The sequence below is a fragment of the Chiroxiphia lanceolata genome, chromosome Z (genome assembly GCF_009829145.1).
Source record: "Chiroxiphia lanceolata isolate bChiLan1 chromosome Z, bChiLan1.pri, whole genome shotgun sequence".
Taxonomy (NCBI): Eukaryota; Metazoa; Chordata; class Aves; order Passeriformes; family Pipridae; genus Chiroxiphia; species Chiroxiphia lanceolata.
The window spans coordinates 68,825,732-68,851,326 of NC_045671.1; the positions used below are offsets into that span (position 1 = coordinate 68,825,732).

Consider the following 25,595-nt stretch of genomic DNA (forward strand, 5'->3'; position numbering starts at 1 on the left):
GTTTCACCATAAACACTGGAACCGTGTGCCAAAGCAGGCTACAAAGTTCACAAAAGACTTCGCCCAACTTGGCACAGGGCTTCCCAGCTAATACTTTTTAGACATTTCTTAGCAAAGTGGAACATGTTTTCCTGATGCCCAGGGCCTTGTCGTGACATGAATCAAGGAAGGCCCAGAACCGCAGCACAGACCAGCCACATTTGGTTCTTCCCAGCCGTCATCCTTCCTGTGAACCTACAGAGACTATTTGCTGTTTCCTTACATTCTCATCCACTTGGCTTTATACCCTTTTTTTTTTGCTTGAGGATTGTTCTGTGATGGTGCTAACTGCTCATTTGTACTGGTTTATCATCCCGAAAGCTTAGTGCCCACGGATCTGGAGGTACTGCTCAGGGAAGGACATTCCCATGTACAATATACTTTCGGGACTAAGATCTTGGAAATTTCATAATCTTTATAATGGTAATCATAAAGATGAAAACCACTCAGTTATCTCTGAACACCCTGTCCACAGACATCAAGTCAAGAGTTGATCAAGGCTGCAGAGGAGTTACTGCCTGCAGAGGCCTAGAAGATGAGGAGGCTAATGTGTATGCCTCAAACACCAACAGGCTGTGGGGCCAACCGTGGATTGCTGGTAATTACACACAAGGATTGCTGGTAACAACACACTGTGAGAAAGAACAGGATGTGGCTGGAGAAAGGGCCATATGGAGGTAGGGCAGCACATTTCTGGGACAAACTTCCTTGTTCTGGTTCCTGGAGATAAACACAACACAGCACAGCGTGAGCGCAGGAATGAGGTTGAGAATGGGCATGGGCTGTAGGGGTGGATCAAGACCACCAAAGATCCCTGAAGCCCTCCAACCCATTTCCAGGAAGGTCTAGGACGAATGGACTGTGCATAAATATTAATTTGCACAGAAAGTGAGAAATTTATCTCCAGGGCAGATAAATTTATCTATAAAAGGTACCCACACGGAGCCCAGGTGCACAGTCACCCCCAGGACACCCCAGCTGGATTGATGCTGGAGCCAGGACTGGTGATCTGTCTTTCCCTCTCCCTTTCTTTCTCTCTGCCCCTCTTTAATTCATCTCTCTGTTCCCTTTCACCCTACCCCACTCTTCAAAATCCACAACCTACTTTTATAGTAGGTCCAGGACTAACACAGCAATTTCCATGAGAAGTGTGTAATTTACTAATAAAACCTCGTAAGCTTTTGCAGACCCTCTGATTTTTGTCATTCCTTTCAACCATGAGCACCTATGAATCTTGAGTGCTCCCTTCCCCTTAAGGACGGGATGCCACACTGACAACTTTAGCCCAGGGAAGTGAAAAACAGGGGAAATAAAAAAATATTGGAGCCAGAAAGTCAATAAAATAACACAAGAGAATCTCTTACTTTAACAGCAATTTATTATCATTAAAAGTAACAACAAGTAGTTTTATATCCTTTTGTCTTAAAAATCTAGTGTAACATACTGCTACAGTTCTATGAAACTTACAGCAAAATTGTATCCCCAAACCACACCGTTCTGCCTGGTCCTCACAGACATCACTGGTGTGGCACACGAACAGCACAGAAACGGATCGCTCTGTACAGCGATGACCATTAGGCCTCAAGATGCTACAAGTTACTGTGTAAGAGCTATTAAATATAACTTCTGTTTTCCTCCTTGTTAATATTGCTGGAACAATCACGTATTTCACAAAGTTTTTTGGTGACACTGTCATCTTTTAAGGACTGTATTTTATCTCCGTACCTCTTCCTGATATAGTTTTCCATTTTTTAATTCCCCCCCCCCAGTGACATGCCTACCCCATCCCAGGAGACAAAACCAAGCACACAGCAACACATATTTTCTTCACAGCCTGAAGCCAGGGCTCAGCTCTAGCCCTTACCTTTAACATTGCTGCCAGAACAACTTGGCAGCACACAGTTCAGGAATAACACACGCTCATGTTTTAATCTTCAGCTTCTTGGGAGCTCTAGAGCTTAGGTTCAGTTCAAGCTAAGTGCCCAAGAGAGCTAATTTACAGCTATTTCAGATTTGTGTAAAGGAGCAGCAGCCAGACGCTGCAGGACAGATGCATCTTCACATTACACAAAAAGGCCTGAGCAAGTCATAATACTGCTTGTCACCAGCTTGCAGGACCAAAAAAAGAGTATCCACAAGCAAGCACGCGTGTTGGTGAAAAACAAGGATGGTCCTAATTCTGTCAAGCATTTAATGTGTTGAATTTAAGCTTACAATGTTACCCAATATTCAAAAGTAAGCAGAAGCCTCTGAGTGAAACCTTTCTGGCCATCAGAAATGTACTGAAGAAAAGGAACATGGGGAAACTTCATATAGGCATTCAGATGTGGTTTGTGTATGATTTCAGGTACGCCAGAAGGTCTGCTCTTCAGGAGCAGACCCCTCAGACTGGATGCATATTTCTGCATGAACTTCACAGTAGCATGTGGGATTGAGAAGCTCAAAGAACACAAATCAGTAAGTAGGTTCATGTGCATCTATATCCACTCTGGATTTAGAAAACCACGGGAAAATGATAAACACAATCATAGGGTAAAAGTATGGAGGAGATACTAGATCAACAGATTCTGTGAATGGACTCCAGTTATTGTACAACAGCAGTTCACACTCTTCTCTAAACAGACCTACAAGTTAAACTCCAGGAGAAAAGGGGGCGTTAAATTTACTCAATTAAAAATAAATTTTTGGAGTTTGCCCTCAGCTGGATTTCTCGGGAAAACAAAAAAAACCCCAAAACAATACTTTCAGCAAAACTGTGAAATCTTGTCTTACCTAACATCCTAAACCACTATCTTGCTTTGTAAATGTACCTAACAGCTTATAAATATCCCATGCTTACTCAATAATACTTTAATGACTTTTAACTGAGGTAGCCACTAAACCATCACCATACATTAGCAGTGCCAACAAAATGGGAAAAGCTCAACCAAGAAGCTCAACCAAGAACAGTGAGATTGCAAAAGCCAACAGCACTTGCTTCCAAAAATGTAATTTTCTGTCTAGCTGTCCTCCTCCTACCCTTGTTGCACTTCCCTTTTCTCTTCTTGCCCATCTCTAACAAACAGCAATAAAGAAAAATTTAGCTTTCCAGTTAATTTGTAAAATGTCTTTGGATTTTCAAAAGTAAATTTTCAAATGAAGAATCAGAGAATTTTGTTTTAAATGGATGTCATTTAAAACACTGATACTGAAGGACAATCTCCACCTCCAACCACTGACACATCAGGTTCCAGCTCTATCATCTTCCTGCACATGCCTAAGTGCTAGAAACTGTGGAAAGGCACCTGCATGGGGAAAACACTGAAATTGTGAAAAGGTCCCTTTCATTGTAAGTCTCATCTCATATATGTAAACATGCTAAGAATCATCTGTCAATTCACTGTCTTTCAAGTACTCAGGAAGTTAAAATAAAATTGCAATCATCATTTTTCTAGCTAAAAAATACATTGATCTGTCACATCATGGACCTTTCTAGTGGCGTTCCCTGCTTAAAGTGAAAGTATTTTCAAATTACTATGATAGCCTGTGCTCAAATTCAACATGAAAAAAAAAAAAAAGATCAGTTTTAGGGATGATTAATACCCTGGTATTTTTAAAAACATTTCCAGGATTTTTTTGTGGTCCCTTATCACAGATATTTTTCAAGGTAATTCAGAACCCCTTCTATCCACATCCAAGTCAACCAACCAAAAAAGAAAATGTAGATCAGAAACCTTGTGTACACACCCAAATACAGAACCAAAATGGTATGAATTGCATGCAACTGTACACACTGCAGTTCAAGCAACACTGAGGTGTCACCCTTGCTTTTGTGAAGCATCTGGACAACAGCAAACTGCAGGGTGATAATTGTAATGCGGTCTTTGGGTTTCTTCTTCCACAGAGACACACAAAGCTACTTTTATTTCAAAAAACTCTAGCCCACAACAGTAAGACATCAAACAATTTAGCCATGACAACTGTACTGTGAAGAATTTCTGAATTTTCTTACATTTGTTTAGATCACTCAAATGGACTTACTGTTTGAAGTCCTTTACTAGAATTGTATTTTCACAAACCACAACACACCAAAAAGGTGTTTCCTGCTTTGATTAGATACAGCTGTTCATCAGGTGGAAGTAGATGAAGGTAGTTTATTACAACACAATAAAACTAATCTCCTCCTTATGAAGCATATGTAACGCACAAATTAAAGATTCCAGTTAAGCATCACCACATATCAACCCTTCATACTTACATGAGCCAACCAGCTAAGAAACTGTTACTACTAAAATTGTACACAGGCACCTTGCCATATCATACTTACATTACGGTTCTCTTTTTAAAAAACATTCCACAACTGCCTCTGCTTTTGGGCCATTTTCGTCCATTTCATCTGTTCAGACGCTGTGTCACCACTTCTCGGTACATGATAGAGATGTATATCAGCAGAAGAAAAATGACAAAGAAATCATCCAAGAAACCCAGAATTCCGAAGAGCGCTTCAGGAAGAAAATCCAGAGGTGAAGCCAGGTAGAGCAAGGCTCCAATTAAGCAGAGGAATATTCTGATGCGAAACATCCAGAAGAGGCCCCCAACAGAAAACATCTCCCTGAAAGCATGTCGCAGTAAAGTGGGCAGATCCATAATTCTTTCCATAATCTGTAAAGAAATCAAAAGTTAATATCTGGCTTTAGCAACACATCCACGCTCAATTGAAGTTTCTATTACTACATTACAGATTAGAAACTTTTAGTTTATAGCAATTAAAACAAAAACCAGTTAGACGAGACTTAACGATTTAGTTTCGTGGGGTAATACGGCAGATTTGGAATATATATGCTTTTAATAAATAGTCAAACTGTGTTATTGTATAATATAAAACATACATCGCTAGGAAATACATTGGTATCTGCTACAAAGGAAAAGCAGTGACTACTGGAGGAAAACAAATATACTAAAGAACCTTTAAATTAATCCACTCCTGCCTCCTTTCTATTTTTCTGCTATGATTCTGACACATTAGTGAGGGACTGCTCAGTAGAAAATATTTGGGCTTTTGTTGTGAAGAGAAAAAAGGAGTGAACTTTTACATTTTTTTTAAACCTGTTCCTTTCTACTGCACACAGCTTCTACACAGGGCCATTAAACTCCATTAAAATGAGTTATTGCCAAGGCTGAAAAGGTTTTCGAGAAAGGAATTTTGTGTGTGGTTAAGGCAAAACACTGTGTATAAATCAAAGACAATTTATCTAGTCTAATTAGGGCTCTAGTGCAGACTTCTGATGAGCTCTCAGACGGGTTACTGGGGACTAGACACAAAGCCCACAGAGAGGTCTAATGGAGTCTGAAAGGTAGTCTCAAACTATTCTGGATCAAAAGCATAACTGCTTTGTGGTTTAGAACATGAAAAAAAAACCCTCCTTCTTCTGTCTCTTTGGACTGTAAATTTTTCTTGCTGATGTTTTCTCACTATATCCAAATCCAATGGACAAATGAAGACAAGCAGGGAGTCACTAGTACGTGTGCGTGTGTGTTTCACCTTGCGAATCAGCACACACACAGAAGACAGGCTCACAAGGCTGACATTCAAAAGTTTGCGGTACTGTTTAGCTGTTTATAGGAAAAGAAAAATCCTGTTTTCATCACTCAGAGAGGAGAATAAAGACTGCAGTATAATCTATGAGGAAAATTAAAAAGTCAAGACAGCATACAGCTTGAAATCTGAAGAAGAAAGGTGCAGAGTAGAACCTTTTCTAATCAATGTAAAGAGATCAATCAAATGAATATTGTTACTTGCAGGTCGTGTTTCAGTAAGTATTTTTAATAATTATTGATCCTTTCAAAATAATGACTCATACCTAAAAAGCAGCTCAACACATGACCAGGGAACTCAAGGCTTACTAGCAGTTCTCACTCACAACAAAAATGCAAGTTTCCGTACATTTCCACAAATCACAAATAAATAAACTTTGAGGTCTTGGGTTTGACCTAACTATATAAATGTGAATTTCCTAAAAAAAAAACTTGCCTGAGACCCAGGCATCATGAAGAGAAAATCCATATTCCAGGGCAAAACAAAAAAGGAAGGGGGGAAAAAATCATAAAAAAGTGCTTTTAATCTCTCCTAAAACCACTGACCTCCACCCAAATTTATCCAAAACTTACAGATCTGGGCTGTCCAGAGAATCTCCGATTGTAATCACTAACATCTTGAAACACTTGGTTTGCACCCTGCTGATCTTCACCAAAGAGTGGCAGAAACAACGTTACCTAGGCACAAGAGGGAGGTTAAGTTACAGGTGCAACTGTTTTTTAAATGCAGACATTGTGAACCATAAATGAGAACAGTCATCTTCAGTTAACTACACAGAACAAACTTTGGTTTAGTAATATTTAATAGGAGAATAAACTGAAACTAAATAAACTAAAATGGATAGTGCTATTAAGTTTTAACTAATTGCTTACAGTTCTTTACAGAATATTAATTTTTAAAGAGATTGTAAAAAAAAAAAAACCCCAAGAACCTTCCTTTCAAAAGAGGCTTACAGATATTTTTTCTAAACACCTAAATGCTTTATGTTTCATAAGTGGGACAGATGATTATGAGAACAAAGTCAATTTACCAAATTAATTTAATTTTGTTTCTTAAACTGAAAATCAAATAAAGCAATCAATGAGGCCTTTCTTCTTCTATCGTTAGAATGGCCTTGCATGCCAACAAACAAGCAGCAAAACTTATACTTTTGTATATGGGTATTCACACCAAGATGAAGGAGAATAATACAGAATAATAAATGAACAGCTCTTCAGTAAGCACAGAGAATTCTGCTCTGTTCTTGGGTTAACTTTCATGAAAACATAGAGCAATATGGAAGGTCATATTCACAGAATCACAGTATCACAAGTCCTACTCAGCCCTGCACAGGCCCATCCCCAGGAGTCACACCATGTGCCTGAGAGTATCATCCAAACCCTTCTTGAACTCTGCCAGGCTTGGTGCTGTGACCACTGCCCTGGGGAGCTTGTTCAGTGCCCAACCACCCTCTGGGGGAAGAACCTCTTCCTAATATCCAGCCTAAACCTCCCCTGACATAACTTCAGCCATTCCTTCAACTCCTGTCACTGGTCACCACACAGCAGAGATCAGTGTCTGTCCCTCCTCTTCCCCTCACAAGGAAGTTGTAACTGCAATGAGGTTTCCCCTCAGTTTCCTCTTCTCCAGCTGAACACACCAAGTGCCCTCAGCTGCCCCTCACAAGGCTTCCCCTCAAGGCCCTTCACCATCTTCATTGCCCTCCTTTGGACACCCTCTAACAGCTTCATATCCTTCTTGTATTGTGGTGCCCCAAACTGCCACAATATTCACATATATCTTGAATCTGTGTGGCAGTCACGTTTAGCAAATGACAGCATGAGCAGATCTACATTCAACTCCTAGTCCTGCCACAAACCTTCTGTATGACTCATGTTGTTCATGTGTACATACTTCCCCTCTTCATTTATAAATCAGGGTGAGAATGAATACATAACCAAGCAAGCAGTACCACCTAATTTATCTGTTGCTCAGAGGAAGGTAAATGAATATAGATGTAAGGAAAGACACTAAAAAAATCACTTTCCCCCTTCCTCACTTTTAGCTTTTGTGTCTTTTTCCTCACTGGCTACACTCTAAACCTACACCTTCTTCCTCCAGTCATACCTATTATTCTTTCCTTCATCTGTGTTCTTACAGTCATTTGTCCTGCTGAAAAACACAATCAAAGCAGGATACAATGGAGGGGTAAGGCAAGAAGCAAGTTTTACAATTCATCACAGGTTAGTAGCTTTGTAGTTTGTGCACTGATAAAATAAAGATGTACTTTTGTTAAAACATACACTATCAGAGACTCAAGAGATCCTAAGAAAGAGTTAATGAGTTGCAGGAACATATTTCAAACTGACATTGTAAGTAAGTCGCGTAGGAAGTAAGTTAATGCTTGCTCTACAGAGCTCAAATTAATAATACATACAAGCCAAAAATAGGGACAAAATAAGAAATTGACATGGATAGGTTTTTTTGGTAGGGAGAGAAGGAAGGGAGAGGGTACTTCTCAGAAACCAGTAGTGTACTGCCTACTGGCAGTCTTCCAGAACAGCCAGGCCTTTCAGATGCAAGTTCTGGTAAAGAAGTTTTATTAGATCTCAAACGGAAAGCACGAAAGGATCATAGTTAAAATCTCACAATTTTCTGTTTTCAAATACTCTTTTACAGAAAAATGTCTGACTTATCAGCGCTATTTACTTATATTTGAGCTGCAGGAACAATCTGTATTTTTTGAGCCATTTGGCAAAGCAAAAAGTTCAGAAAAACTGAGTGTCCGCTATTGATGTCTTACATATCTCTCTATTAAGTCAGCTTCTCAGACTTCTTCATCTGTCAGCCTCACTACTGAGGTTCACATGTAAGTGCCTTGAGGCAAGCTGTACTAGATAGCCAAATTGTCAGGTTCACAATTTCTTAAAATATTACCGTCTGCCTGCAGATCGGACAACGGATGGCACCGAGCCATGAGCCATACCTCCAGTAGGCAATAATGCAGGAACCTGATGAAAGCAAGTCACAGACATTTAAACTTCTGAGTTGAAAAACCCCATTGCCTGAAACAATACGTTGCACACCAAGGAAAACAACAGAAGTGTATAAGCAGTTGGGTTAAATCTACATTTTCTTACGTAATTTTGTATACAGCATTCACTGAAGGTGCCAAGAACCAACATATTCAAATTCAATGCTATTAATGAGAAAAATCCTGAACAGGATTCATATGAATCATTAATTTTAAGGTATTACTTCCTGAAAACAAAGCAAACTTTTTAGTCATTAAGAAACAGATAATTAAAATTTTTGCCAGTTCAAAATGTAGAAGTCACAAAAATGTCAGGAGGCGTAAAGTTTATCCTAAAAACTTGGCTGTATCACCAGAGTTTCAACAGATGAAGAAATATATCAAAATGTGAGTACTTTAACTGTTCTCCAAACTTGTACATTTTTTCATTTAAACAACTAGGCATGGTATGCACTATATGCTCCATAAAACTAGATGAATGCCGTGAAAGAATCCTACTGGGAACCTGAAGGAGAGGAAGCAAAATGCTGTGTAGGATGTTTACATATAAATTTGAATAGCAAGGCCACAAAAAAAAAAAAAAAAACCCAACAAACAAAAAGGCAAACACTTTAATCATTGTGAACTTGGTCTTAATTCTTCAGGACTTCCAAGAAAAAAAATATTCTCTGAGATAAAAATAATATCAAGCAGAATGTTTTACTCTTTCTAAACCAGTTTTCCTAAATAGCACATTTCCAAATGTTTTTCAGTCTCTTCAGTTTTTTACTGCAATGGAAAAAAATTATACTCTTTGACACTTTAGAATTAACCACATTTGAAGTCCTGATAGCATAGAAAAAAAAGTGAAGCACACTCTCAAAGTGACTGTTTATTAACAAATGTGTTTTCTCATCTATTTATAAAAAAAAAAACTATTTCTAATGCAGACTAAAAGCCAGTTAAAAGCAAACAAAGCTTTGAATTAGGGGGGCTGTACTTGTGCCAAAAGTTTGTATTCCTGTTCTGGTTTCATCTTTGCAACTTGGGAGTTTTTCTTGCTTACCACAGAAGAGATGCCCGCAGTTTGTTTCTATAGGAAATGTAGCCTGTTGCAAACAGACTGGACAGGACATGTCTGTATAAAAGCGATGTCGGTCACCAGCAGAGGCATCCTGCAGGAACAGCAGAGAAATGCAAAGTGTTAAGAGATACTATTTTTATGTAAGTCTACCGGGTTTAAAATAATAACAATAAATTAGCACTCATTTACTACAAGTCAAACACACAGAGCTATGTGAAATGAAGGAGAAATATATTTGAACGCAAAAATCAAACACACTTAAATGCACTGATTCACTAAGCAAGTTCTTCTTGTGACCAGCCCATTATTTTCCCTTCATCTGTTACATAAGTGTGTGCTTCACGGTTGAAGACCACAAAGAAAGAACCTCCTTGGTTCTTCACACTGAGTTAGGCTAGATATGCTGAAGCATGAATAACAACCTCAGATCTATATTGTTATTTCATTATCCTAGACAGTAGATCTGTCCAGAACCGGTTAACTGAACTGTGCTGCTTACCAGCTGCAGCATTTAGTGTTTTCAAGCCCAAGCACAGACACCAGCTCGTGTAAGTCACTGTCATGAAACAGTTTTTCTCCTCATTTTGCTGTATTTGTCTTCCCCATAAATATGCACTGTCATTATTTCAAGAAGTATCACAGTGAAAGACTCAACATTCTCCAGAGGAATGGCTTTTTCACTCTGGGGCTGGTACTCAGAAATTTCCAGTAACTTGGCCTAGACTCTACCTGTCAGAACTAGATGCAGTCATAGAATCAGGGAATGGTCTGAACTGGAAGGACCTTTAAAGATCACCCAGTTCCAACCCTTCTGCCAGGGGCAGGGACACCTTTCATTAGACTAGGTTGCTTCATGCCATGTCCAACCTTGCCTTGAACACTGCCAGGGATGGGGCATCCATAACTTCTTTGGGCAACCTGTTCCAGTGCCTCACCACCCCCAGACTAAAGAATTTCTCCCTTATGTCCCACCTAAACCTATCTTCTTTCAGTTTAAAACCATTGCCCCCTATCCTGTTACTAAAGGCTTTGGTAAAAAAGTTTCTGTCACTCTTTGTTGCCTGGCTCTTGCTGCTGCGCCATTGTTCTGCTACACACTGTTTTATCAGTCTAAACATCTAACCCCTCTCCTGCCTCGGCAACTGTACTCCAGATTTCCTTTCCTTTACCACTAAGTTCCCAGGAGCACTGCAGGAAAGCACACAGCGTCATCCAACATACTCCACCTTGTGGCAAAAACTCGTTTGAGAGAAAGAACCAGCTTTTTAATTAAAAAAGCCTATGTTATCTCATTACTTGATGAATTTCAAAGATGCTGTACAGTAAGTAAGCTTCTATAACCAGCTTCTTCCAGAAGCTCAGAGAAGTCTACACTACCCCACATCAGAGAGCAGAATGATGGCAACGTTCAGCACAGCACCTGCTCCGTTTGAAGCTGCTGACGAAGAGCTCGCACTAGCTCTTGATTTTCTGGATGTATGTTCTGATGTTCATTTCTGTGAAAGGAAACACAAGCAATAAAAAAACCCACTGCGACCCGACGCTGAAAAATAAGTCATTGGAAAAAAATATGAAACTCGAACAAAGGGCAAAAAAAAAATCATTCTTTCCTGCTTTAAAGGATTTTAAAGGAAGTACACAAATAATTAAGGAAACAGGACATTTATTCTGGATCTTAAAGTTACTTTGGACATTTAAAGCTGTATAGCAGCCAGATTTTTCAGACAGACTCCATAATCAATCATTAAATCCTGTTAAAACTGGATCTGAATCTGAAAAACAATTAAACCATAAACCTACAAAAACTGAAGTTGCTTGAAAGCTTTTATATTAAACATGCAGAAATAATTTTCAATTATGTCTCCACTGCTAGTTTTTTACTTGTTGGTTTACTCATAGATTTATTAGTTTTTCACTTACTGCCTAAGTTATAGAGTTGAAATCTCCTAACTATTTCAATTTTATCTGCTACATAACATTTACATAAGAAAGGGTAGACAAACTCTTAGATTTAGAATGTTCAATTTATGTAACTATCAGCAGACTGGATATAAAAAGAAATCATTCTTTTAAAATCACTCTTTTTTTAAAAAGAAAGACTCTACAGGCAAGAAAACGACAGGTTGGAGATGCCAAGAGGAATCATAGGGAAGGGACTCACTGAAGAAAGGAGGATGGATATATTACAAATTTGAAATTCAAAAGCACAATGGGAACTGAATTGGAATTAAAAAAATATGCTGACAACAATTTTTACGCTTTATTTATTCATATGGATTTCAATGGTGGTACATTCTGCTCATCACTGTTGAGGTCTCAGCTGGATTCTGTTCTCCATTTTGTGCTAAATGCATAAAAACATATAGAGAAGATGGAGGAAGTTCAGAAGAGAATAAGAACTACTGCCCACATTTTTTAAACACTAAAGAAAGAAGAAATGTCAGTTTATATAGAGAACTGTTCATGGAGAGAAAAGGGGACAGGATAAGGCTTTCATTCCATAGATATGAGCAATTATTTCCCACAGTTATCTAAGGCTCATGGAAAAGCATTTCTAACCACTAAGTGTACAAAACAAGAGAAGATTACTTCAGGATATTGTGATCTATCCTTGACTAGAAGTTAAAAAAAACCAACATGCTGCAATGCTTCCAGTGATATCTAGGCAAGCTGATCCTCTGTAAAAGATGAGGGCTGGACTGGCTGAATTTTTAGGACATTTTTTGGTCACAGTTCTGTCACATCATTTCCTCAATGGCTCTAGGAGTTTCTGCAATATTTTCCTTCATTTAATGTGGGCAATCACAATACTGCATTACTGCTATGTTTAACATTTTATCTACTTCATTCTTTCTTCAAGGAGGAATAGACAAGCCCCATATTTTTCATACTAATACCTTCAAGGCTACCTGTAAAGAGTGAATGTATTTAACATTAATGTGGGTGACATGTATGAAAGTTATATAAAGGGAAGGCTCTATCACCCTCTAAACTCCTCTTACCCACCCTGGGTTTTCATGAGTCAGATTTTGTGGATGTTATCTGTCATACATGTTATATGTATAAAAGTATTTTCTTCTTTAGATGCTACAAACATTCAGTTTGCCAGAACTTTTGATATATATGGAAATTCAATTCAATTCACACACGAGTAGAAGGTGTGAATTAAAAGCCAGTTTAATCTGATTTCTCCACAAACAACTAATCGCAAATTTGCTGCTAAAATGTTAATTTATATGACTTTACCCTGGTATCACATGCTGTGCTGAGTAGATGAGAGCATTTGTACAGCTGTAGAGGTATAGCATATACTGTCACTTATGCATAAGATGATGAGGTAGCAAAACACTGTGCAATATTCAGGAAGGTACAGGCACAGCTCGAGACACATCAAACTCATAACTCCTGTCATGTATTTAGAGTGAGAAGATAAATTAAATAAATGAAAACCAGTACGCTGCTATGTAACTAAAGGTATTACCAAACACAAGCCAGAAAGAAATGAAGTTAGATGCAAGGGCTTTTTACTTCCCCACTGCGGAGTGCTGGTACTCCAAAACTTGAGGAAAAAAGTCCCATGATGTGGAAAGATTGTATTATGTACCACAGAGGGCCCCACAGAACTACTATTATTGGAAGGAGGAAGGCTGCCTACTCATACAGTGTGCAGTGTCACACAAGGAAAGTTAGGGACAGTACTTATGGGGACTGGTGCATCACTGTGCAGTGATGGCCACTGTTAATTTTCAAGGATTAAGATCTCACTTCTGCTGAAAATATTGACTTCATCTTATAATCAAACCATATGATGGGATAGAAAAATGAGTTAAAAGGTCTAAACCTGCAGATCCATAAACATGGAGTAGGTAAGTCATCTGGGACAAACAGGAAATCCCTAGTGGGGAATTAAAGGGTAAGTCTCCCTTGTCTCTCTCTCTCAATTTGTTGACTAGTCTGAATTTTTACAATCTCACTTGTAATGTGACAACCTACTCACCGGTTTTAAAGATGATGGAAAGAAATCTGGCTTCATTTTATCAAAATTCATAATTCAAAAACATACAGGCTTTACAAAACTATCATATAGTATCTGAATTAAACATCTGCAATTTGGTACACATTTAATTATGGCTAGTAAGTTTCTCTGCCAGAAGCATGAACACCTTTGGCTCATGCCTTGATGTGATGTTTCATTGAGTTCTCAGAGCAGGAAACAAGTACAGTAACCATATCCCTTAACAGTTCTTTCCATATTCCACCTCTGCCTCCTAAGACCTACTGCAACAGGTACTTACCTACTTTCCCTTTTTATTCTGTTCCTGCAACTGCTCATTACCCTAAGCATTCTTTCATGTATTCTTACCTGGGACCTGTTCCTACCCAACTTAAGTACTTCAGATGTCGTGTACAGAAATATGGGTGGCAAAGAGACTGGGCTAATAGACACAGTATAAGGATCACACAGACCATTGTATGCCTAAGATAACAAGATAAGAAGAAGTAAATACCCTTCTTCTTCCCCACTTTGTGATAAACAAATTAAAAGTACTATAGCTTTTTTACTGTACAGCTTTTCTACCATACTGTGCAGATTTTGATGGTGACAACACAAAGGAGGTAGAGAAAAAGTGCTGCTGAATACAGGCAATTTCAGAAAGTACCAGAAGGTAGAGCAGAGAGGTAAGAGGATGCTGGTAAGACTGTCAGTCATTACAGAATCATAGCACATAATGAGCTGGAAGGGACCCACGACGATCATCAAGTCCAACCTCTGGCCCTGTGCCTGAGAGTGCTTCTTGAACTCTGTCAGGTTTGGTGCTGGGACCACTGCCCTGGGGAGCCTGTTCCAGTGCCCAACCACCCTCTGGGTGAAAAACCTTTTCCTGGTACCTAATCTAAACCTTCCCTGACTCAGCTTCAGGCAATTTCCTCGAGTCCTGTCACTGGACAAGACTCATACAATGCAGAAGTAAACAAGCTTCCAGACTGGAAGCTTTGTGTCTGAGTTTGTTTGCCCCTCCAGAAAATAAACCATTGAAGTATGTAGCAGGATCCACAGACAAACCTTTTAACTAGGTCATTACACTGCAGAGGTAGTTAGTAATTAGCCCTTATCTCCCTCTCCAAGTAACCTTTCATCATTCATGTATCGCCTCCCTGAACTCCAGTTCTGACTGAACTCCTGCTACTCTTGCCCACTGCTGACCCTCTCTTCTTTTTTCATGTTCCTAACTTAATAAAGTTCAAAAACAAAGCGTTGCTTTTTTAATATTTTAAACTTAATTTTTAAACTAAAGACAATTCAAGTCACAAATGCCAAAAATGCCAACATAATGGATAGAGAAGTCATTAGAGAGCAGAGTTAAAATAGGCCATCTTGAAGCAATCTGAGTAACTGGAACAGTTTTGGGAAAAAAAGGCAAGGTGAAGAGAATATGTTTCTCTTAAGATTCCTTTGTGGTCTCCTGGTCCTGAACAGCAGCACTGCCTTGCAGTCCAATCAAGCCTTCCCACTTCTAGTTTCTTTTGTAGGCTGCTCTCAAGCAACTCCTACCCCTCTAATATTTCTCCTATGGCCACATCCTCCTCAGTAAATTTCATAACAACAATGTGTCACTAAAATTGAGTTCTCTTGGTTGTGAAAACTATTCTGTTTTCAAAAGTCTACAGACATCCATAAAAACGAAAAGAAGCCAATCTGAAGCTCAGACTCATTTTCCCAAAGTACATAGGCTAAGATATTTGCTAGATTGCAAAGAAAAACTCTGAAATGAAAATAGGCTTTGACGACTTGACCATTAAGAGTTATTGAATTCTGAATTTAGCGTTTTGATTTATGAAAAGCATATTAAAGTCCACTGTTCTAACAGCATATTCATCTATAAACAAATTAGTCAATTTGTTTGAGTTTGAAGTTTTTGGGTTTGGCTTCTTTTTTTTTTTTGGAAGGAGACTGTATCTAGAACATACATTGCAGGATTACACCCCACTTTAATTTTGGAGTCCCTGTTGACAAATCTGTACTTTGTAACCAAACATGACACAGCAGCCATACGGACAGTGAATTCAGCCACTTTCAGTTTTAAGAAATGATGAACACTATTCAGTTTGATCATCTGAAGATAAGGAAGAGTTAAACTCCACTTTTGAGAAATGCATCATTTCATTCTAACCGTGAGTTAAACCATGAAAGAGAGTAAGCGATCAAACAAACACTTCCTTAATGTCAAAAAGTCACAGTTTTTATGTACCATTGCAAAAATTTGTCGAGAAAGTTAGAATTTTATAAATGCAGGTATGCTGATTAATTCCTGTCAACATATTCTCACCTTAAAAGCGTATATACCAGAGCAGCAATGAAAGTGAAACTGAGCACAACTGCCACCAGTACCTGGTCACTTATTCCTTCTATAACTGAATCATTATCTAGCTTCAAACTCTGAACTTCTGCTTGGTGACTGGCCATCACAGCTCTAAAATGTAAAAAGAAATACATACATATACATAAATATTAAGACATATGTGTGCACACATACATTTTAAGCATAGTTACAGACAATACATATACTCATCTATTCATATACAAACAAATTCCTGAAACGACAGAATAGTCATTGCTGGGGGAAAAACTGTAAAGGAAGAAGGAATGGATCTATTTTTACTTAACACTGAGCTTGCTGTAGAGGTCTTGTGCAGTAGCAAACAGATCTTAAATGACTGTGTTGTGATTTAAAGATTTAAAAAAAAACCAAAACAAAACCAAAAAACTCTCAGTTTACCTGGAAATCTTTACAAAATAAATTGCATAGGGATAGGTCATAACTGAATCAGACATATTCTAAGGAGAGTTTATTTAAAAAATTTATAATGACTCTGCATTATCAAGCATTTTAGTTATTACACATCACATAATTCCTGCTAGGCTACACCAACACAGAAACCTAATTTTCACTACTTAGTGAATAAAGAAAAAAGGACACTTGGGGTTTATTTGTTTTTAGTGTTTAATGCCCATTTGCATATACAGGAATCACCCAATGCATATTACACTTTGTCTTATCTGTGCTTTACTATTCTTCAGCTGGAAAGATGTGGAGAACTCAAAAAAAAAGAGCATTATCAGGCTTTCCTATCAGACTCATTTGTTTTATATTAATTTTCACATATGTAGCCATCAGAATGACTGGCAAATGCTAACATTTATTAACCTACATCACTAACCTACAGCTGGAGACCTGCAAAATAAAATAAGTTTCCAACACACTGCTACATCATTCCTGTTGCAATCACAGTGAAATAAACAACAGCTGTGAATATTATGAAATCAGAAGGGTAAATGACATAAAAAGTCATACTGAAGCTATATCCATACACAGTTGAAGCATTTTTCATATGGAGCTGACATCAAATCCCAGTATCAGTTTCTGAAGGCAGGTAAGACAGGTATCATTTGCTCTGTTTCCCAGTCCAGTGTGTTTGCCTTAAGCTTGAAAGCTTTCATCAGTGTTTCTCTACACTTCACGGCCCATGTGTCATTTTTTAATTTAAACTTTGCTGTGTAGCAAACATCGCCAGACACCCTCTGGCCCTGAATTAATTGCAAAACTGAAATGAAATAACAAGTCATCAGGATTTTAGTGGATACCTGGAATGACTACCCTGGCAATACTTCAACATGCCAGTCAATGGCTAATATGAAAGTGTCATCTTTTCCATAAGACAGCTAGCCTCACCCTTCAGATTTTCTCTAGTATGAGCAGTGGAGCTTTTTTTCCACGCTTCCTTAAGTTTGTGGGGGCTGCCCTCTGTAGCAGCAACACAAGAAAAGCTGATACATTCTAACAGCATTGTTAAAAAGGGTAAGTGCATAATAAAGCATAATAAAGTACCATAAGAGCAGAGCAAACTCATAGAGAATGAAGAGGAGATTCCTTTAATTGTCATATTTTTAGGTTTTCACTGTGAAAACGAAAATGGAATAATGAAGCATATATGAAGTGAAACAATAAACTAAGTTATCGTAAGCGTCCAAGTCTGAACTGAGACTATTATTTCTGTAGCTACAGTAATAAGTTTTTGCTAATTACAGCTTTCCATAAGCAACTGTGTCATAGTCTAACTACTGAAATGTCATTTAGTATTTGGAAAGAGTAACTTCTCCCAAAGGTGGAACACCAGTGACTCACCAACAGGTGTGTTTGAAGTAGGTCAGTATTAAGACAAGTTTCGTATATACTAATGAATAAAAGACCAGATCTTTGTGGAAAGGTCTTACATGGGAACATGAGCCTATATGAGGAGTTACAGCATTTCTCTGCATAGCTAATTACACAATTATATTCCTATAGTTAAAGCCATGAGGCTTTAACTACAAGGAGATATTGTGTCAGTTTTCTGAGCAGCAATTCCCTGGTGCTGAGGATCTGTACCAGTAGGTGTGATGTGATGCCTCCCCAGCTCAGCATTCCCAAGCTGCATACTTAATTTCTTTGCACATCCAATCCTGAAGAGGATTCTCTCTCTTACAATACACCATTCTGGGACAGTCATTTTCCACAACTGTGCATTCTAGTGTCTTCAGTTCTTATATTTTCTCTCTTAAGTTTTCTCTCTTAAGCACCATCACCACTCCACTAATTTTTACAGTGTCACATTGTAATTTCTGAGTTGACCACTCAGAACAAAATCAGAAGTAAATGCCAGGGAACTGGTATGTGTTAATCCCTCCATTGTCTTGCATTAGTTCTGTTAGAACAGACCAACATGCCAAGAACAACTACATCCCATGAAGTATGAAAAATTTTTCTTTTTTTTTTTTTTTTTTCCCAGAAATGCACACCATGGCAGAGATACAGATGACTTAGCTAGGACCTGAAAGGTTTCCTTTGCTTGGTGCACTTTGAAACCAACATATGTATTGTCAATATCACACTAACTTAACTCAGTTTCCCTGAACAGCCTTCGAGACATCCACCCTGGAGCTCTCTCTCTCCCTCTCTGTATATTCCTTGCAACAACACTCTTAATCCTTATCTGCCTACCATTAATAGTACTCACTACATCTGCTTGCCTTCATTTCTGCTCATGCACTTTTCTTGAAATACCAAACTACAGTGCAAAAGTTAACAGCAGAACCCGAAAAAGAAACACACAGATCCTCACCTTCTCTTCCTTCTTGCAGGTAAAACCAGTTATTTGTATCTACTTCGCCCCTTCACTTTGCTACATATATGATTTTACAAGAGCCATTTTCACACAAACATAGTGTCCAACTGGAATTCTTGCAAAGTCTTTCTCGCTGCATAAGACGCCACTCCCTCAGACACTTCCTCTTCACTTGTGTATCAACACTGCAAAGATGTGCAGAGGCCGGAGCGGAATCCCTGCCTCGGTCTCACTCCCAGCTGCTTCTATCACTGAATTCTAGAGAAGACAAGCTATCGATGCTAAAGGCTCATTTTGTTCATATTTTAACTTACTTGCTGCTTCTGGACAGCCAACAAGTGCTGAGCATATTTTCCTCATTATCTCTAGTGCTTTTTCTGAATCAGATCATTGCACAGGAGAGCTGATGTGAATTGTGCAGACTAGGAACTACAAACAGAAGGGCATCAGTTCAAAAGACCAATACATACTTTCTCTGAATTCAAGCCTCAGTAGAGACAGTAACAATCTCCTCCTCTTCCCATTATCTCTGAGTTAGCATGTTCAAAAAGCAGTGGCTACAAGGAAAACAACGTTAAAACAAACTATTGGAAGAAAATGTCTGCCTGAAGGAGGAAGGAATTTTCTGATTTCAAGTTCGTTTTGAATGTTTTCAAACAAAATATCTAGAACTGCATGCTTGCAGTTTATGTTTTTTAAGGTGCAACCACAACAGTCCATGAAGACGTCTGCAGCAGCTTGCATGTGTGGTAGGCTAGGTAACAGTACTAAAATAGCTGCTGAGGAATCTTGCCTCGTAGTGCTTGTGTTTAGCAGAGGTGCTCTTTCAGGTGGTACAACTAAATAAGCAAGATATGGGTGATTTAATTCTTAAATAATGTAATGAACATGCTTCAGTCTTCAGAGCCAACCAGCATTCATAAAGGCTGTATGTCAGAGAAGACTTCCAGAATCAGACTTTATCACAGATATCTAATCACTCCTAAAATAGTAACTGCTAATAATCTGATACAATTTAAGAGCAAGTTGATGTGGTTTATACTAAATTCCGTAAAAACCTACATACTATAGGTATATACTAATTCAATAAAAACCATATATTGGTTATACTTAAGACTTTTTCTCTTTTTAGCCATTTAACAAGGATGGCTTTCTTAAATGAAAGCTCAATTCTGCCCTGTGTTCCAATTAGGTGACGAAAACCAAGCCACATCCAACAATACTCACATCAGAACTGGAATTCGTACAATCAACTTCAGAATGTTAAAAGTATCACTTGCAAAGTTTAAAAAACTGACAAAAATGTTGGGCCTTTTTCCTACATTTAAAAACAGCAATAAAGAGGCCTAAAACTTAATTTTCAGTTTTATTTCATCTTATCCTCAGATTATTGGCACTTGCTTGAAGTGAAACAATATAGAAAGAGAAAAAAAGACAAGGAATTACTCCTCCATTCCACTTGGGATAGCTAAGTTACAGCTTGACATTGCAGCACAGTAAGTAGACTGGGATCAGGTTTATCTGCATTAGGATTCCTGATAGCTACAGAATGTAAACAACCTCAGACTGAACTGCCCACAAAATGCTTGGCAATAGAAAGGAATGTAATTTGCTGTTTGCAAAATCACGCAGTTTTGTTTGCAAAAAACTGCCAGAAACTAACCCTCTGAACAGAAAACCATCTTGTCTACTATCAAACTGAGTGATCACTGACACAACGTAACATTAATTTAGTTACATTCCAAATAAGAATCTACATACCTTTCAAAAGTTACATTTTTTCCCCTCTGTGGTTATGTATGAACAGTGCATGCAGGTTTAAGCAAAAAAAGGAGAACCATTGTAAGCAATACCCCAAGTACAATGTCTTTCATTCTTGGAAACTCATACAGCTCCCATGGAAATGTCAGAGCATGAGGACGTGCACTAGTGTGGATGTATTAGTTCTTAATTTTACAGATTTGAAAAGTATTATTAAAATTTTCAATGTTCAGCAGACAGCACAGCTATGATATCCCATGCTACGGCTCATAAAGAAATTAAAACCATACAGTGTGTACCACGATATGTTAAATACCTGTTGTCAGCTATCCAAAGTGACAGTATTCCCAGAGTTTTCTGAAGGATTCGAACTTTTCCAAGTTTATCAGGGGAGTACCAAATGCTAATATACTCTCAAAAACACACAGAGAGTTTTAGAACCCACTACCAAAGGAATGTGCAAGTGTAGCGAAAAAGAAATAAGAGGCTCTCTTGATGTCCGAGAAATTAACAATGAGGTAACACACAAGCAATACTGCTGTGAGATACAAGTTATTAACTTTATTAACCTACACAATATTAACTTCACTGTATTGGCTTTGAGGGTATGGTACAATTTGCTCAAAATCAGAAAAGTAACCTCTATAACAATATGTCCTTCTGGGGACGGGCTGGGAGTGAACGGGATGGAACAATGGGATTTGGGGTTTTTTCACTTATTTCAGTTTTATTTTGAGTGTCTTCCTCTTGATGCAGTACTGGCAGCCACCATCAGTACTTGAAAAAATTAAGATCGTGAAGGTGGACTATTGTGCAAATCAGAACTTGCAATTCCTTTTGCCATTTTGTTGTCTTTTATTAGCAAAAGCATCATCCCTGCCCCTTAAAAATGCTGCTTAATTTGTAGAGATCATGTGTTTTCCAGGAGAAGATAATTCATCTCCAACTAGTAAAATATTGTGAGTCACACTTTCTCAAGAACAAAAAGGCTTTAAATCCTCAAAATTTGCTTCCATGGTATGAGAAACAAACAAATAAAAAATTAGCTTAATTTGTATCAACATGTTTCTAATAAGATTGGCCTGTTTTAGATAACATGAATCAACTTTGAAGAATTTAAACATACTAAAACAGAGCATGTTCTGTAATCCACCTCCTGAACACATATTAGCTTATATTGAAATATCTAAGGCATGAATTTAGCATATTTCATTTCAGAGAAAAATAGACAAAAGTTCCCACAATAAAGACAAATTCTTATATGTAGGGCAATAATTGAGATCTCTCCCATCAGATGTTATCCAATTACTTTCTGCTTCAGGTTAGTAACAGGTCATGGCCACTGCATGTGGTTGAGAATGGGACTTTGTGAATGGATTTGACCCAGCAAACTGGATCTTACAGTTATTTATGCTCTCTTTCTATAAGAGTTCAAAGACACGCCCAGACTGCATTCAGAAAGAGTTAACAACAGCAGGTATGAAATAATCATGACTAACAGCAAAAGTATTGAAGACTCTATGAGTTTACTGGCCCAAATCCTAGATCATCTAAATCCTGAGATGATACATGTTATACAGGCTCTTCAGTGTACTGAAGTTGGACTTCCAAATAGCGATGTAAGCAAATATAGCACTATAAACCAGAAACAATGGAAATGATGGATTGTGTACTCCAAAGAAACGGTTCTAAGGAAAGAGAATTTATTAGCTTTTCATTTTTGTGAGCACAGTCTTATTTGAATAAAGCATACTCAACAATCTCTAATATTAAGTATCTCCATACACTTTAAAAATCAGGAGGAGAAATCCAAAGGGCACATTTACTAAGGGAAATTAAAAAAAAAAAAAATCAAATATAGCAACATATAGCAGAAGATACATTCTGTGAGAAGATTGCTAAAACTGACTTGGGATCATCCTACTAGGATTTCATGCAGTATGTTAATGCATGATTGTTATGAGTTACAAATCAGCTGGACTGGTACAATGAAATTATAGTCACACTCAGCTGAATATAATATTCAGTTACATCTTCACCGTGAACCATCTTTGCTTTCAGGACTGTACATTCATGTGCATGCATGCTCTTTGCAAAAGAGAAAGGAAACAGCCTAAAGAGTCTTGCCAAAAGAGGGTAAGAGCTATTTCAGAAGGCAAATAATGGTTTTGTTCAGTCTACCTTAAGAAGTGACCAACTGAGGCACTTGCCTGGTAAAGCAGGTCTCTGCAAGGTCTGAGGTCAGAAGTCTCTGAGGCACATTTTTTCCTGAAGAGAAAAGAAAAAAGAAGAAAAAAAGAGATATTCAATTTTGCTGATGGAATCATGCTTTGCAAGTTAAAAATAATGCAGACACAAATTCCAGATGCAATGCAGTAAGGGAAATTCTATTGAGAAAACAAAAAGTCTCTAAATATTTTTCTCATGAGCTTGAAACCACATAGATGGCTTGAAGCAAAAAGACAAATTCAATGGCCTGTATAGCATTACTACTTTGAGTATCTGTCTGGGTGATGCATGACCTGTTAAAATGATTCCCAACAAAGTCTTGCACTGCTTTTTAAGGCTAAAACATACCAAAAGGTATAGAGTTGTAAACAAACCAGAGGGTGGACCTAAATCCATATGCACACAGGAGCATGAGGAAGAGCCTGACAATGCCTTCATTTTGGATATCTGACTTCCCTGATCAGGCAGGAAGAAGAAGAAAATATTGTCACTTAATTATAATAATGTTTACTGAAATATGGTAATACTTCAGCTAAGAATGTAGAGGCTTCAAATCTCTTCCAGGAAAAGTGCCCAAGAATTCCTTATCGTAGAAAGCAACACTGGCATATACAACCTCACATGTAAAATAGACAGCAAGACAAAAAAGAATTACTGTATTTGATTGTGTCAACAAAATACAAGCTACACCTCATGGCAACAAGCAAAGCAGTGGGAAACGGGATCTAGAGGAAGATGTGGCAGAAAACCTTAATGAAAAATACCTGTGTAATCACTGTTTGTCAAAAGTACCAAGCATATTGCTCAAAGCACACATTAAAACTTATAATGGAATGTTATAGTTGTGCAGCTTTCTAAGACTTTAAAACTCATTCCCAAACGTGAAAGCTACCTTTAAACGCAGACAGATTCGATTTATAACTTAAACAGCATGTTATACAATGAGATCAGTCAGATGGTACTTTAGTGGGAAGACTTGAAAGTTTTCATGGCTTCTACAATATATTTTAGCTCAAAATAGGCTGACAAAAAGGGAGCACTCAGATTTTGTCCACGCTACTAATTTATTTAATGGAAGAACTCTGAGAAACAGAGAAAAAGCGGCAGCTTCTACATTTGCAACCCTTCCTTTCTTGGCTGCTTATCCAATTCTCAGCTGTTATCAGTGCACTGTGCCTGGTACTCCATGTTGTTGCATGTCAGGCCAGTTGTTAACTGATTAGGGAACTGCAGAACTTATCATGATGTCATGATGTCATTGCAAACTTCAGATGGGCCAGAATTTAACTGACTACTGAGAAAGAGTTTCTCAAACTCTTCAGGTGACCCCTTCACAGCAAAGTGGAGAGCCCCTCTGGCCAGGGCACAGTCAGGAAGCAGGAGCTCTCTGGCCACAGACAGACCCCTTGTTTTTGAGATTAAAAATTAACTGAACTACCTGAAGAACCACACAGAATCAATTAGGTTGGAAAAGACCTCTGAGATCATCAAGCCCAACCTATGACCAAACTCCACCGTGTCAACCAGACTGTGGTACTGAGTGCCATGTCCAGTCTTTCCTTAAACACCTCCAGGGGCGGTGACTCCACCATCTCCCTGGGCAGCCCATTCCAATGTCTAATCACTCCTTCTGTGAAGAAATTCTTCCCAGTCACCATTTGGAGCTAGTGCTAAGCATAGAATATTAGAATGTTAAGGGTTGGAAGGGACCTTAAAGACGACCTAGTCCCAACCCTCTCTGTCATGAGCAGGGACACCTCTCACTAGACCAGGTTGCTCAAGGCCTTATCCAACCTGGCCTTGAACACCCCCAGGGTTGGGACACTCACAGCCTCCTTGGGCAATCGGTTCCACTGTCTCACCACACTTACAGCAAAATATTTCTTCCTGATATCTTACCTAAATTTCCCCTCTTTCAGTTTGTACCCATTGCTCCTTGTCCTATCACTACAGTTCCTGATGAAGAGTCCCTTTCCAGCTTCCCTGTAGGCTCCCTTCAGATACTAGAAGCTTTTCTCTTCTTTAATTTTTACTAGAGCCAAGTTCTGTTGAAAGTCAACATCTACTCCAAAAAAGAGAGGAAAACCTCGTAGAGGCCACTCCTTCCTCAAGCCAAGCCACACTAGATACTAAAAGGAGAATGTCTGATGTCTGTGGGTGCAAAGCTGCTTTCGACTACAAGAAGAGAGGAAAACCTTGCAGAGGCTGCCCCTTTCACTAACAGGAGAACCTCCGTGGGTGCAGGGTCATTTCCTGCTCCAGAAAGAGAATAAAACCTCGTAGGGGCCGCTCCACCCACACGCCAAGCCACAGCACGCTCACAGGAGGACGCTGTGGGTGCAGCACCCTCACAAGCCCACGCTCCCAGCCCCGCCGGACCCTGTCCCAACCAGCTCCTCCGCGCCCGCAGCCGAGGGCGCGCACACACAGCCGGGGGGAGGGAAGGGCGCGGAGCCCTCCTCCCGCAGCCCTGTTGGCGGCGCACGAGGTGCCGCGGCGGGCCCGCAGCGGAGGGGAGTGGGCCGCGCCCCCCTCTCCGTCCCGCCGGTGCCCCGGCCGGGTGCAGGGGGCGGCCGGCGGGCCCCGCAGCCCCCCGCGGTACCTCAGCTCCGCTCGCCGCCGGCCCGGCCCGGCCCCGCCCCGCTCGCCGCCGCCGCCGCCGCCGGGTCGCGCCGCGACCCCGCCCCGCCCCGCGGCCGCCGTGCGCAGGCGCGCGGCCGGGCCCCGTCAGGGCGCGGTGACGTGTGGGC

General features: G+C 39.2%; 1 protein-coding gene across 8 annotated transcripts; it reads right to left on the reverse strand.

Annotated features, from left to right (window-relative positions):
• Positions 1–1,395: 1,395 nt before the first annotated feature.
• RNF170 (ring finger protein 170) lies at positions 1,396–25,492 on the reverse strand. Of its 8 annotated transcripts, none has more exons than XM_032676123.1 (8): positions 25,448–25,492; positions 22,827–22,884; positions 16,020–16,163; positions 11,111–11,186; positions 9,673–9,781; positions 8,531–8,604; positions 6,187–6,291; positions 1,396–4,680 (listed from the first exon to the last, which is right to left on the reverse strand). In XM_032676123.1, the coding sequence occupies exons 3-8, from the start codon at positions 16,154–16,156 to the stop codon at positions 4,411–4,413; spliced, it is 771 nt and encodes a 256-aa protein (XP_032532014.1). In that variant the 5' UTR covers positions 16,157–16,163; positions 22,827–22,884; positions 25,448–25,492; the 3' UTR covers positions 1,396–4,410. The 8 variants fall into 8 exon arrangements, with proteins under 8 accessions (XP_032532014.1, XP_032532015.1, XP_032532016.1 ...); XM_032676124.1 differs by having other exon boundaries at positions 22,798–22,884; positions 25,448–25,466; XM_032676125.1 differs by lacking the exon at positions 22,827–22,884 and having other exon boundaries at positions 25,448–25,487.
• Positions 25,493–25,595: the final 103 nt, after the last annotated feature.